Raw genomic sequence first — 12,763 nt, 5'->3', positions numbered from 1 at the left:
AGGTCTTTAAGATTATGAAAGTGTTTGATAGGGCAGACGTAAAGAAGATGTTTCCACTTGTGGGGGGAGACCAAAACTAAGGGCCATAATAATAAGATAGTCACTAATAAATCCAACAGGGAATTCAGGAGAAACTTCTTTACTCAAAGAGTGATTAGAATGTGGAACTCGCTACCCCAAGGAGTAGTTGAGGTGAATAACATTGATGCATTGAAGGAGAAGCTAGGTAAACACATGAGGGAGAAAGGAATAGAAGGTTATGTTAATAGTGTTAGATGAAGAGGGATGGGAGGAGGCTCGTGTGGAGTTTAAATGCCAGCATAGACCTGTTGGGCCGAATGGCCTGTTTCTGTGCTGTAAATTCTATGTAATGTCTTTGTCTTGCTCTCTTCTCTACACTGCGAATTCCTTTGTCCTTTCCCTCCAACTTCTTAAGTACGTTAGGGCTGAAAATCTTTCGCAGCATCCAGTGAAGTCAAGAGAGATATGTCAGCATATCCTCCAGAGTGGTAGTGGTTACAGTGGTTTGAATCTATAAGTTCCTTTATGTGCAAGCTTGGAACTATCACACTCACCCTCTGCCAGGATTCTGTCAGTCCAGCCAGTGGTAGAAGCCCCTGGAGTCAACCACACCTTTGGAAGGCAATTGGGAGTCAGAGTCCAACTGTGGCATTCAAGAGGTGGTAAAGAGTGGGCCCCGTCGAAGTACCACTCAATCAGGCTGCCTGGTTGTTCGAAACCTTCGATTCAAGGGCCCCACAGAATTAAACGGGGCAGCTCCCAATAGCCTTGCTTTATGGTGGAGCCCCCTTTAGGCTGCTCCTAAGGAGGTCTGCCCAGATTAGCACAAGAGTTCCATTCTTAAATCAACATTATCGGTAGATGGGACATTACAACTTTATAGTCAAGTGTTTGGACAAAACCGGTCTCTGCTGACATGACACTGATGGTAACGTACCTGAGGGCTGATCTGCAGTCGGTTTGGTCACAGAGATCTGTAAGGCAGAGAGCTTGGCTTTCATGTTGCGGATTCCATCAGTAAAACGGTTTTCCTGTCCTTTTAGGAATTGCTGCATTTGTCGGATGGCAGTTAGGACTTTCTGTCTGTTCAAGCAACCCTACACAATGAAAATAGCAGCTTAATTGGGAGTTAGTTCTGACATTAACTGTTCAGGTGCATGTGTGGACAAATGTAACAGATTAAAAGAAAGACAGACTTGCATTTCTATAGCACCTTTCACGACCTCAGGAAGCTCCAAAGTGCTTTACAGCCAATAAAGTACTTTTTTGAAGTGTAGTCACTGTTGTAAAGTAGGAAACATAGCAGCCAATTTGCACACAACAAGGTCCCACAAACAGCAATGAGATAGTGACCAGATAATCTGTTTTTTAAATGGTGTTGAGTGAGGGATAAATATTGGCCAAGACAACTCCCCTGCTCTACTTCGAATAGCGTCATGGGATCTTTTACATCGACCTGAAAGGGCAGACAAAGCCTCAGTTTAACATCTCATCTTTTTTTTTATTTGTTCATGGTATGTGGGCGTCACGGGCGAGGCCAGCATTTATTGCCCATCCCTAATTCCCCTTGAGAAGGTGGTGGTGAGCTGCCTTCTTGATCCGCTGCAGTCCGTGTGGTGAAGATTCTCCCAGTGCTGTTAGGAAGGGAGTTCCAGGATTTTGATCCAGCGACGATGAAGGAACGGTGATATATTTCCAAGTCGGGATGGTGTGTGACTTGGAGGGGAACGTGCAGGTGGCGTTGTTCCCATGTGCCTGCTGCTCTTGTCCTTCTAGGTGGTAGAGGTCGCGGGTTTTGGAAATGCTGTTGAAGAAGCCTTGGCGAGTTGTTGCAGTGCATCCTGTAGATGGTACACACTGCAGCCACTGTGCGCCGGTGGTAAAGGGATTGAATGTTTAGGGTGGTGGATGGGGTGCCAATCAAGCGGGCTGCTTTGTCCAGGATGATGTTGAGCTTCTTGAGTGTTGTTGGAGCTGCACTCATCCAGGCAAGTGGAGAGTATTCCATCACACTCATCATGACTTGTGCCTTGTAGATGGTGGAAAGGCTTTGGGGAGTCAGGAGGTGAGTCACTCGCCGCAGAATACCCAGCCTCTGACCTGCTCTTGAAGCCACAGTATTTATGTGGCTGGTCCAGTTAAGTTTTTGGTCAATGGTGACCCCCAGGATGTTGATGGTGAGGGGTTTGGCAATGGTAATGCCATTGAATGTCAAGGGGAAGTGCTTAGACTTTCTCTTGTTGGACATGGTCATTGCCTGGCACTTGTCTGGCACGAATGTTACTTGCCACTTATGAGACCAAGCCTGGATGTTGTCCAGGTCTTGCTGCATGCGGGCTCAGACTGCTTCATTATTTGAGGGGTTGCGAATGGAACTGAACACTGTGCAATCATCAGCGAACATCCCCATTTCTGCATTTCTGACCTTATGATGGAGGGAAGGTCATTGATGAAGCAGCTGAAGATGGTTGGGCCCAGGACACTGCCCTGAGGAACTCCTGCAGCAATGTCCTGGGGCTGAGATGTTTGGCCTCCAACAACCACTACCATCTTCCTTTGTGCTAGGTATGACTCCAGCCACTGGAAAGTTTGACAGACAGCACCTCCGAAAGTGCAGCACCCCCTCAGAACTGCATTGGAGTGTCAGCCTAGATTATGTGCTCAAGTCCCTAGAGTGGGACTTGAACCCACAACCTTCTGACTCAGAGGTGAGAGTGCTACCGACTGAGCCACAGCTGACACATTATTATCAAGAGTGATGATGCTGGAAGCTCAGAATTTTTTTTTTTACTAAGCATGCACCAATAAGCATAGCATGGTGCAAATTCAGTCTCTCTATTGCATTGTTTGGGTTGGGACCCAAGCAAAGCAATCAAACTAGCATGGGCAGTCTGAGTAGAGCTGGTCTGCTTATACTACTGGGGCAGCTCCTAATATATACTACCCTTCTTGCCCCCCTGCTAGTTGGCATTGCAAATGGTTCCCTTGCTTCAGGTACTGTTCCCCTCCCATTCAAAACCACTATCATCGCACTCATCCTCGAAAAACCTATCCTCAACCCCTCTGTCTTCGCAATCGACTCCCCCCATCTGCAATGTCCTTGAACATGTTGTCGCCTCCCATCTTTCCAGCAACTCCATTTTAAAAAATCTATTCAATCAGGCTTCTGCCCCTGCCCTAATCAAGATCATAACTGACATCCTCTGTTACTGTGACCATGGTGTACTATCCCTCCTCATCCTGCTCTATCTCTCTGCAGCCTTTGACACGGTTGGCCACACCGCCCTCCTTCAATGCTTTTCCTCCTTTGTCCAGCTCAGTGGGACCACCCTCACTCAATATTACTGTTACTTATCTAATCGTTGCCAGAGCATCTCCAGAAATAGCTTCTCTTCCCGTCTCTACATGATTACCTCTAGTGTTCCCCTAGGATCTTTCCTTAGCCTCCTCCTCTTCCTCACCTACACGCTGCCCCTTGGCGACATCATCCAAAGACATGCGATCAGCTTCCACATGTTTGCTGATGACATCCAGCTCTACCTCTTCACTAACTCTCTCAACCCCTCCACTGCCTCTCTGTTGTACCCAATCTTAGGTGAGCCTCAATTTCCTCCAGTTAAACATTGGGACCGAAGCCATAGTCTTAGGCCTCCAACTGGAAATTCTATACCTTTATCACTAATTCCATTCCCCTCCCAGGCCACTGTCTCAGGTTGAACCAGACTGTTTGCAACGTTGGATTCCTATGCTGAGCTTCTGACCCCATATCCTCTCCATTTAAAGACCGTCAACCTTCATCTCCACTTCCATCATATACCTGCCTCCTCCCCTAACTCAGCTCATCTGTCACTGAAACCCTATTCCATGTCTTTTTCACCTCAAGCCTTGATTGCTCCAAAACTCTCCTGGCTGGCCTCCCATCCTCCACTCTTTGTAAACTTCAGCTGTCCCTATCCTATCCCTTACCAAGCCCCGCTCATCCATCAGTCCTGCTCTTGCGTACCTACATTGGCTCCCAATCCCCCAACACCTCCAATTTAATACTTCTCATCCTTTTGTTTTAATCTGTTTATGGCTTTCTCCTCCCTATCTATGTATCCTCCTCCAGCCCAAAAACCTCATCCCGAACTCTCCATTTCTCTGACTCTCGCATCTTGTGCATCCCCCTCCCCTTTGCCTCACCATTGGAAGCCATGCATTCAGTGGTCTGGGGCCCATGCTCTGGAATTCCCTCCCTAAACTCTTGTGCCTCTGCACGTCCCTCTCCTCCTTAAAACCCACCTCTTTGACCAAGCTTTTGGTCACCCCGTCCTAATATCGCTGGCGGCATCCATTTTTGTCCGATTATACCTCTGTGCAGCACCTTGGGATGCTTTTCTATGTTAAAACCATTACATAAATACAAGTCGTATACACATTAAAACAAGTACCATTTATTTTAAAAATAGAAAAATCAAATATTCACCAGAATTTTGTCTATTTTGGTAAAGACACTAATTTTATTATAAAAAGAAAAAGAAAAACTTGCATTTATATAGCGTCTTTCATGACCTCAAGGCATCCCAAAGCACTTTACAGCCAATGAAGTACTTTCGAAGTGTAGTCACTGTTGTAATGTAGAAAACGCAGCAGCCAATTTGTGCACAGCAAGGTCCCACAAACAGCAATGAGTTAATGGCCAGATAATCTGTTTTAGTGGTGTTCGTTGAGGGATAAATATTGGCCAGGACACCGGGAAGAACTTCCCTGCTCTTTCTCAAAATAGTGCCATGGGATCTTTTACATCCACCTGAGAGGGCAGACAGGGTCTCGGTTTAATGTCTTATCTGAAAGACGGTGCAGCACTCCCTCATTACTGCCTTGGGAGTGTCAGCCTCGATTCTGTGCTCAAATCTCTGGATTGAGACTTGAATCCACAACCTTCCGACTCAGGGATAAGGACGCTACCCACTGAGCCACAGTGACACTCATTTTATTATCCCTATGAAGACTGTCCTTCCCAGTCAGTGAAGCCATTGACTGGGACTATCATGTGCTCCTCTGTAGGAAACATCAGAAGCCTGAACTTCAGACTAGCTGGAGAGTCGCAGGACCCCAAAGATGCATCTATAGACTGCACTGTGGTGTACCAGGGCCATAAAGCTGTGGGCAGCTCACCGGGTAGTTTAAAGTTGCATCTCTCCCCCAGCATTTTCTATGTTAGTGAGGTTACCAGAGCAGCTTAACAAGGAGGGAGATTCAACTTGAGGTCTCCAAGCACGTAATAAAATAGAACTTTTTACTGAAAAGAGAGAGAAAATTCTGCTGAAATGAGGAAAGGCCATTTCAACAATCACGTCCAATCCTTCTACAGCCCATTTACAATCTGACCAATCATGGACAGCACCTCATCTACCTAACCTTCTGTAAAATTAATTCTACACAATTACTCCCAGATTCATAAAAGTGATCAAGTGAAACTCCAGAATATTTATCTATCCTCAAATATCAACTCTTCAATCCTGGCCTACTGCCCCCTCAGGCAACAATACTCCCCACCTCCTCAACCCCAGCTCCAACAGCAGAAGATCTATACATTGCTCATGGAGAATTTGCTCAACTGCTCGTCCCAGTCCCGACCGGACATTTTTCCAACTCTTGTTTGAAGGACTAAATTAACACTGCATTAACCTCTGTGTTTTCCGTGAGTTTTTTTTGTGGGGGAGAAAAACATCACCTGAGGGGAAAAATTTACCATTGCCTCTGTCTCATGTATTCGCACAGGCTGTTTTTAATGCGATTCCATATCAGCAGTAAGAATATATGGCGGGGAGGGTGCGGTTGACAGGACAGTGGGTTGAGTGAATATTTATCCCTCCACCAACACCTCTAAAACAGATTATCTTGCCATTAACTCATTGCTGTTTGTGGGATCTTGCTGTGTGCAAAGGACAACCAAAAAATTGATAAAAAGGGAGAAAATAGAATATGAAAGTAAACTAAGAAGAAACATAAAAACGGATTGTAAGAGCTTCTACAAGTATGTAAAAAGGAAGAGAGTAGCAAAAGTAAACGCTGGTCCCCTAGAGGCTGAGACAGGAGAAATTATAATGGGGAAATCAGGAAATAGCAGAGACGTTAAACAAATGTTTTGAATCTGTCTTCACAGTAGAAGACACAAAAAGCATACCAACAATAGTGGGGAACCAAGGGGTAAATGAGACTGAGGAACTTAAAACAATTAATATCACTAGAGGAAAATGTACTGAACAAACCAATGGGACTAAAAGCCGACAAATCCCCTGGATCTGATGGCCTACATCGAGGGTTCTAAAAGAGGTGGCTACAGAGATAGCGGATGCATTGGTTATGATCTTCCAAAATTCTCTAGATTCTGGAACGGTCCCAGTGGACTGGAAGGTAGCAAATGTAACCCCGCTATTCAAGAAGGGAGGGAAAGAGAAAATAGGGAACTCTACAGGCCAGTTAGCCTGCCATTGGTCATCGGGAAAATGCTGGGATCCATTATTAAGGAAGTCGTAACATGGCACTTAGAAAATCATAACATGATTAGGCAGCGTCAATATGGTTTTATGAAAGGGAAATCACATTTGACAAATTTATTAGAGTTTTTTGAGGATGTAACTAGCAGGGTAGATAAAGGGGAACCAGTGGATGTAGTATATTTGGATTTTCAAAAGGCATTCGATAAGGTGCCACATAAAAGGTTGTTACACAAGGTAAGGGCTCATGGGGTTGGGGGTAACATATTAGCATGGATAGAGGATTGGTTAATGGACAGAAAACAGAGAGTAGGGATAAACGGGTCATTCTCAGGCTGGCAGGCTGTAACTAGTGGGATGCCGCAAGGATCGGTGCTTGGGCCTCAGCTATTTACAATCTAAATTAATAACTTAGACGAAGGACTGAGCGTAATGTATCCAAGTTTGCTGATGATACAAAGCTAGGTGGGAAAGTAAGCTGTGAGGAGGACGCAAAGAAACTGCAAAGGGATATAGACAGATTAAGTGAGTGGGCAAGTAGGTGGCAGATGGAGTGTAATGTGGGGAAATGTGAGGTTATTCACTTTGGTAGGAAGAATAGAAAAACAGAATATTTTTTAAATGGTGAAAAACTATTAAATGTTGGTGTTCAGAGAGACTTGGGTGTCCTCATACAAGAAACACAAAAAGTTAGTATGCAGGTAGAGCAGGCAATTAGGAAAGCAAATGGCATGTTGGCTTTTATTGCAAGGGGGTTAGAGTACAAGAGTAAGGAAGTCTTACTACAGTTCTACGGGGCTTTTGTGAGACCGCACCTGGAGTACTGCATACAGTTTTGGTCTCCTTATCTAAGGAAGGATATACTTGTCTTGGAGGCGGTATAACGAAGGTTCACTTGATTAATTGCTGGGATAAGAGGGTTGTCCTATGAAGAGAGGTTGAGTAGAATGGGCCTAGTCTCTCTGGAGTTTAGAAGAATGAAAGGTGATCTCATTGAAACATGTAAGATTATGAGGGGGCTTGACAGGATAGATGCTGAGGTTGTTTCCCCTGGCTAGAGAGTCTAGAACTAGAGGGCATAGTCGCAGAATAAGGGGTTAACCATTCAAGACTGAGATGAGGAGGAATTTCTTCATGCAGAGGGTTGTGAATCTTTGGAATTTTCTACCCTAGAGGGCTGTGGATGCTGAGTCATTGAGTGTATTCAAGGCTGAGATCGATAGATTTTTGGACTCTAGGGGAATCAAGGGATATGGGGATCAGGCGGGAAAGTGGAGTTGAGGTCTAAGATCAGCCATGATCTGATTGAATGGCGGACCAGGCTCGAGGGGCCATGTGGCCTACTCCTACTCCTATTTCTTATGTTCTTACGTTCTTATGTGTTTACAGGGCAGGAATATGCCATCAGATACTGAAAAAGATTCAGTAGCAAGTTTGCCAACAGTTTACATTGGCACATGACTGCTATGGAACTTGGGGCTGGTGCTGATTATTGCCAATTTAGAATATGTAATTCAGGCAATTTATACTGGTAAACCAAGTTTAGATTTCAGCCAACTGCAAGACGAACTCAACTCCATTTACCATTATTAATAAAATGTAAATTGTTCTGACAATGCAATTAAAATCCAGTCTCAGTACCGCACCCATTAAAAGCATCAGTATCCCAGATTGTTTATCTTCATGGTCTTTCCAGCTTTCAGGATTCCTGAATTAATGACAATTGGACCAGGTTTGATGACAAGTTCAGTACTGTGGGCTGAGAGGTTGATACACTCTGAAACTTATTTCATTAGCTCTTAGAGAGAAGAGTTTCGACCCTTTGCCTGGGCTGGATTGAAATCCATTCTAACGTATCACACGCCCTCAATGTTCTATCTTTTAAGTGGTGGAGGAATATGGTGGAGGACTTCCAAATGAAAAATTGGCAATTCCGAAGATGTAATTCAGGCAAACAAATCATTAATATTTATGTGAGGGTGAGGTACACAGGAACAGTAAGGCAGTGGTGAATTGGGTTTCTCTTGAATCCTGTAGTCATCAGCTGAAGTGATGATGAGAGCTTGCTGAAAACACTTGTAATGTCAGGGGTTGAATCAGGTGCATTAGAAAGGAGACACATGTCGGAATAGTATCCCTGTAAGAATGGGCAGTAATGCAATGATACAAAGGAGATTGGGTGCGACCAACAGGTGGAGGGAAACGTAAAGCTGGTGGGATCATGAGGAAAAGGTAACATGAGGACCAACAGAGGGAGCACTAGAAGGGGACAAAGGAGAATGGAAAGGTTACCACACAAGGCATGGACATTCTGAACCTGGTCAGAAGTTGGAAAAATGGGAGCCCTCATCGCATGTGGTTTTTAATCATATGGACTAGGAAGCTCCCAGGTCCAATACCTGGTCTGTGCTGAGTTAGCTGATTTCAGTCAGGTTGGTACTTGCAGCATTGTAGTTGGCCCCAATACCATCAGACTGAGGAGAGAGAATACAGCCAGCTTTCCCCTACTTCAGTGCTTTCCACTTGTCCCGGCTGGGAAGTGCGCCTGTGTGTATGTCGGGTAAGGACATGATCGAGCTTGTGTGTGATGTCCCCCACGGTAAAATAGCCTGCCTAGATTTGTGCTTGGGTGAGGAATAGGAGGAATAATTAAAAAGATATTCCCTCATGAGCTAATATCTTCAACAGAGGAGGTGAGAAATTGGGTGGGGGGGGGGGGCGGCGTGAAAAGCAGAGAGAAGGAAAGTAAAAGGAGAAGAGAGAAAGAGAACAGGCAGAATAGACAAGGGGTCAGGAGATCTGAGTGAGGAAGAACCTAATAAAGGAATAGAGAAAAAGTAATTACAGCCGGCCTGTGGAAAATGAGGAAAGAATACTTCCAGCAAAAGTGCAAACCGAGGTGGCCCCATCCACTGTCTTAAACATTCACTCCTTGCACCACCGGCGCACTGTGGTTGCAGTGTGTACCATCTACAAGATGCACTGTAACAACTCGCCAAGGCTTCTTTGACAGCACCTCCCAAACCCAAAACCTCTACCACCTAGAAGGACAAGGGCAGCAGGCACATGGGAACAATTCCACCTGCACATTCCCCTCCAAGTCACACACCATCCCGACTTGGAAATATATCGCCGTTCCTGCATCGTCACTGGGTAAAAATCCTGGAACTCCCTACCTAACAGCACAGTGGGAGAACCGTCACCACACGGACTGCAGCGGTTCAAGAAGACGGCTCACCACCACCTTCTCAAGGGCATCTAGGGATGGGCAATAAATGCTGGCCTTGCCAGTGACACCCAGATTCCAAGAAAAAAATGTTCCAAGTTGTTTCACTGGGGATCAGACCCGAGCAGTAGTAGGAATGAAATTACGTGAGGTAGCTAAGCAGGGGAGGCTTTTAAAGGAGAGGGGAGTAGGCAAGAGAGCGAGGTTTAGGGATGAAGTTCCAAAGGATGGAGTCAAGCTGGTGATGGTTCTGTCACTAGTGATGGGGTGGAGGGGTAACACACAGTAGACCAAAATAGGAAGAATGTAGGGTGTCAGTGAGGATGTGGGGCATGAGGAGGTTTCAGTGGTAGGAAGGAGCTAGGCAGAAACAATTCCCCAGCAAGCACCTTGTTACCATTGAACAGTAGACTTAAACCACCCAAATATAAACAGTCCCTCCAGTCAAAGCCACATCAATGACAGAACCAATATTTTTTATACTAATTTAGCAAAGAGTCACAACTTCTACTATTGCATGTTGCAACATCTTAATCTGGAGTCAGTCTATACCACTGTATTCCTTTTTTCCGATCTGTTCTAAGCTCTAAAGATATATTTATATTTCTTAATTCCGGAAGATGAACAGGAAACTTGTCAAGGAAACTAATGAATGCAGTATATATAATGAGCAGACCCTCCACCATCATTACACACTCATCACTCAAGAGCTTGTTACTATTCAGTCAAGTTCATGTGTGCTGCATAAATATTGAATGCAAGGCACAAATAAGATAAATAATTCAGATGGCTGTATACAGAGTTGTAGGGTACGAAGTCTGACACTCTGCCAGTATATTTCTCAGTTTTATTGTTTATTCTATAATAGAATATCAGAACCCAGTATATAAGAATACCAGAAACCAGTATGTATGAGTACCAGAACCCAGTATGTAAGAACACCAGAACCCAGTATATATGAGTACCAGAACCCAGTATATAAGAATACCAGAACCCAATATATAAGAGTACCAGAACCCAGTATATAAGAATACCAGAACCCAGTATATAAGAGTACCAGAACCCAGTATATAAGAATACCAGAACCCAATATATAAGAGTACCAGAACCCAGTATATAAGAATACCAGAACCCAGTATATAAGAGTACCAGAACCCAGTATATAAGAATACCAGAACCCAGTATATAAGTTACACAACCTAGTACAATAGAGTACCAGAACCCAGTATTTAAGAGTATTAGAACCCAAACAAACAAACAGTAAGCGAATAACAACTGATTTAGCATTAGCAGCAAGACTGGCTTGAAATCACACTGTGCGATATTAGCTGAGCACCTTGAGACATTTTTCTACATTAAAAGGTGCTATATAACTGCAAGTTGTTGTTGTAATGTATAATTCCTTTGTCTGTTATCTTAATGGTAGCGTTCAGATTAACACCTCCATTAAAATGCCGGGCAAAGAAATTTCATGTGAACACGTTGAGCATTAGTTCGCTGATTTCAGGGAATCTGATTTCACCCCATGGGACCTGATAGTGATGCAGTTATAGCCTGATGTTGGGCAGGGATTTCCTTCTATCTATTCTATAGCTGTGTACTATACTATAGTGTACTATTCTATAGCTGGGTACTGTACTATAGTGTACTATTCTATAGCTGGGTACTGTACTATAGCTGTGTTCTATATTATAGCTGTGTACTATACTATAGTTTTGTACTGCACTATTGCTGTGTACTATACTATAGCTGTGTACTATTCGCAAACATTAAAACTAACCCATCCAGGCATCTGCAGCATTTGAGGTTTAGTTACAACAGCCAGCATTTTTCTGAAGCTCACAAGCATTTCTGTAAATCGGATTATTGCACAGCTAACAAGACAGGCAGTGTTTAAATTCGATGCCTTTGAACAGCTCTATAGTGGCCATTACATCGTAACAGCTGGAAGAAATACTGCATACCTGCATGTCGTTTAAAATCAACAAACACACATCAAACGAACAGATTTTAATACCGGCAGTGAAATGTTGTACTTTTTAGAAGATTTGTTCAAACGCCCTTTAATCCCATATATCACATCAATAAGATCTTCTCTGAGAACTCGCATGCAGCGACATCAGGGAGCCAGGAATCCATCCATCCCTGTCCCACTACAGATTTCTTCTTAACAATTTACTCGCGTTTCTTACAGATCAAACTATTTTTCCTTTTCTCTCACAACAATCTCCAGCACAGCAGTAAAGACAGAGGTTACTACTTGCCTGCGCAGCTTGTGACGGGTAAAAGCAGGAGAGCACCAGGTACAGAAAAAGACTGCACTGAATCCCAGCAACCATATCGCCTTTGCTCTCAGGGAATTCCTTCAGGATCTGTATGTGTGTGTGGTTTTTTTTTAAGTTCCCTAAACCGGGAAAACTCCTGGCTTTTACAGGCAGGTGCATTCACACAGAGCTCATTGTGGAGTCAGTCGGTTTCACTCCCGAGATAGGATGGCTACAAATGGGAGTCCAGCAAAGTGTTTCAGGGGAGTTTCTTTCTCAGACTCGGCTGAATCCACATACTCAGGTTTGCTTTCTTGCTGTGGAACGGGGGTTGATCTCTCCTGGACTGTGTGCTCGGGGTGAAGGATTGCTTTGGTCTCAGGCTCCTGTCAGAATGAAATTGTCCCGCCCCCTTTAAGGAGATGGAGAGCTGGTGGAATTTAGAGAAAAAAATACATAGATTGCTTCAACCTTAAGGCTATTATTATCTTGAGTTAGTAAATTACGCTTAAAAAAATTACATTACTTGATTTTACACTTTAGTGACACGTGCTACAACTTAGCAATACACATAAGTAGTTGTCAAATAAGGACTGATTTACAGGCAGTTTATATATATATATATGTACACATACATGTAAATATGAATACAGAATATTGTAAGGGCTTTGTGCATTCTGTGGATTCATACAAAGAACGAAATCGGTGAAACAGTTTATGTTCTCAGCTCTCAGATTTCAGAGTTGAGCCTCACAGATTGAGACTGTTAA

General features: G+C 43.9%; 1 protein-coding gene across 1 annotated transcript in view; it reads right to left on the bottom strand.

Moving 5' to 3' along the window:
* LOC137321506 (fibulin-7) overlaps nt 1-12,369 on the bottom strand; it is a 29,719-nt gene extending 17,350 nt beyond the window's left edge. Inside the window, exons 1-2 of the mRNA XM_067983899.1 lie at nt 11,994-12,369; nt 959-1,118 (exon numbers count right to left, since the gene is read on the bottom strand). Of these exons, the coding sequence (XP_067840000.1) occupies nt 959-1,118; nt 11,994-12,173 (340 nt within the window). The 5' untranslated portion in view covers nt 12,174-12,369. The remainder of the gene's footprint in view (nt 1-958; nt 1,119-11,993) is intronic.
* Nucleotides 12,370-12,763: the final 394 nt, after the last annotated feature.

The sequence above is a fragment of the Heptranchias perlo genome, chromosome 5 (assembly GCF_035084215.1).
Source record: "Heptranchias perlo isolate sHepPer1 chromosome 5, sHepPer1.hap1, whole genome shotgun sequence".
Classification (NCBI taxonomy): Eukaryota; Metazoa; Chordata; class Chondrichthyes; order Hexanchiformes; family Hexanchidae; genus Heptranchias; species Heptranchias perlo.
This window is presented reverse-complemented; position numbering and strand designations above follow the sequence as displayed.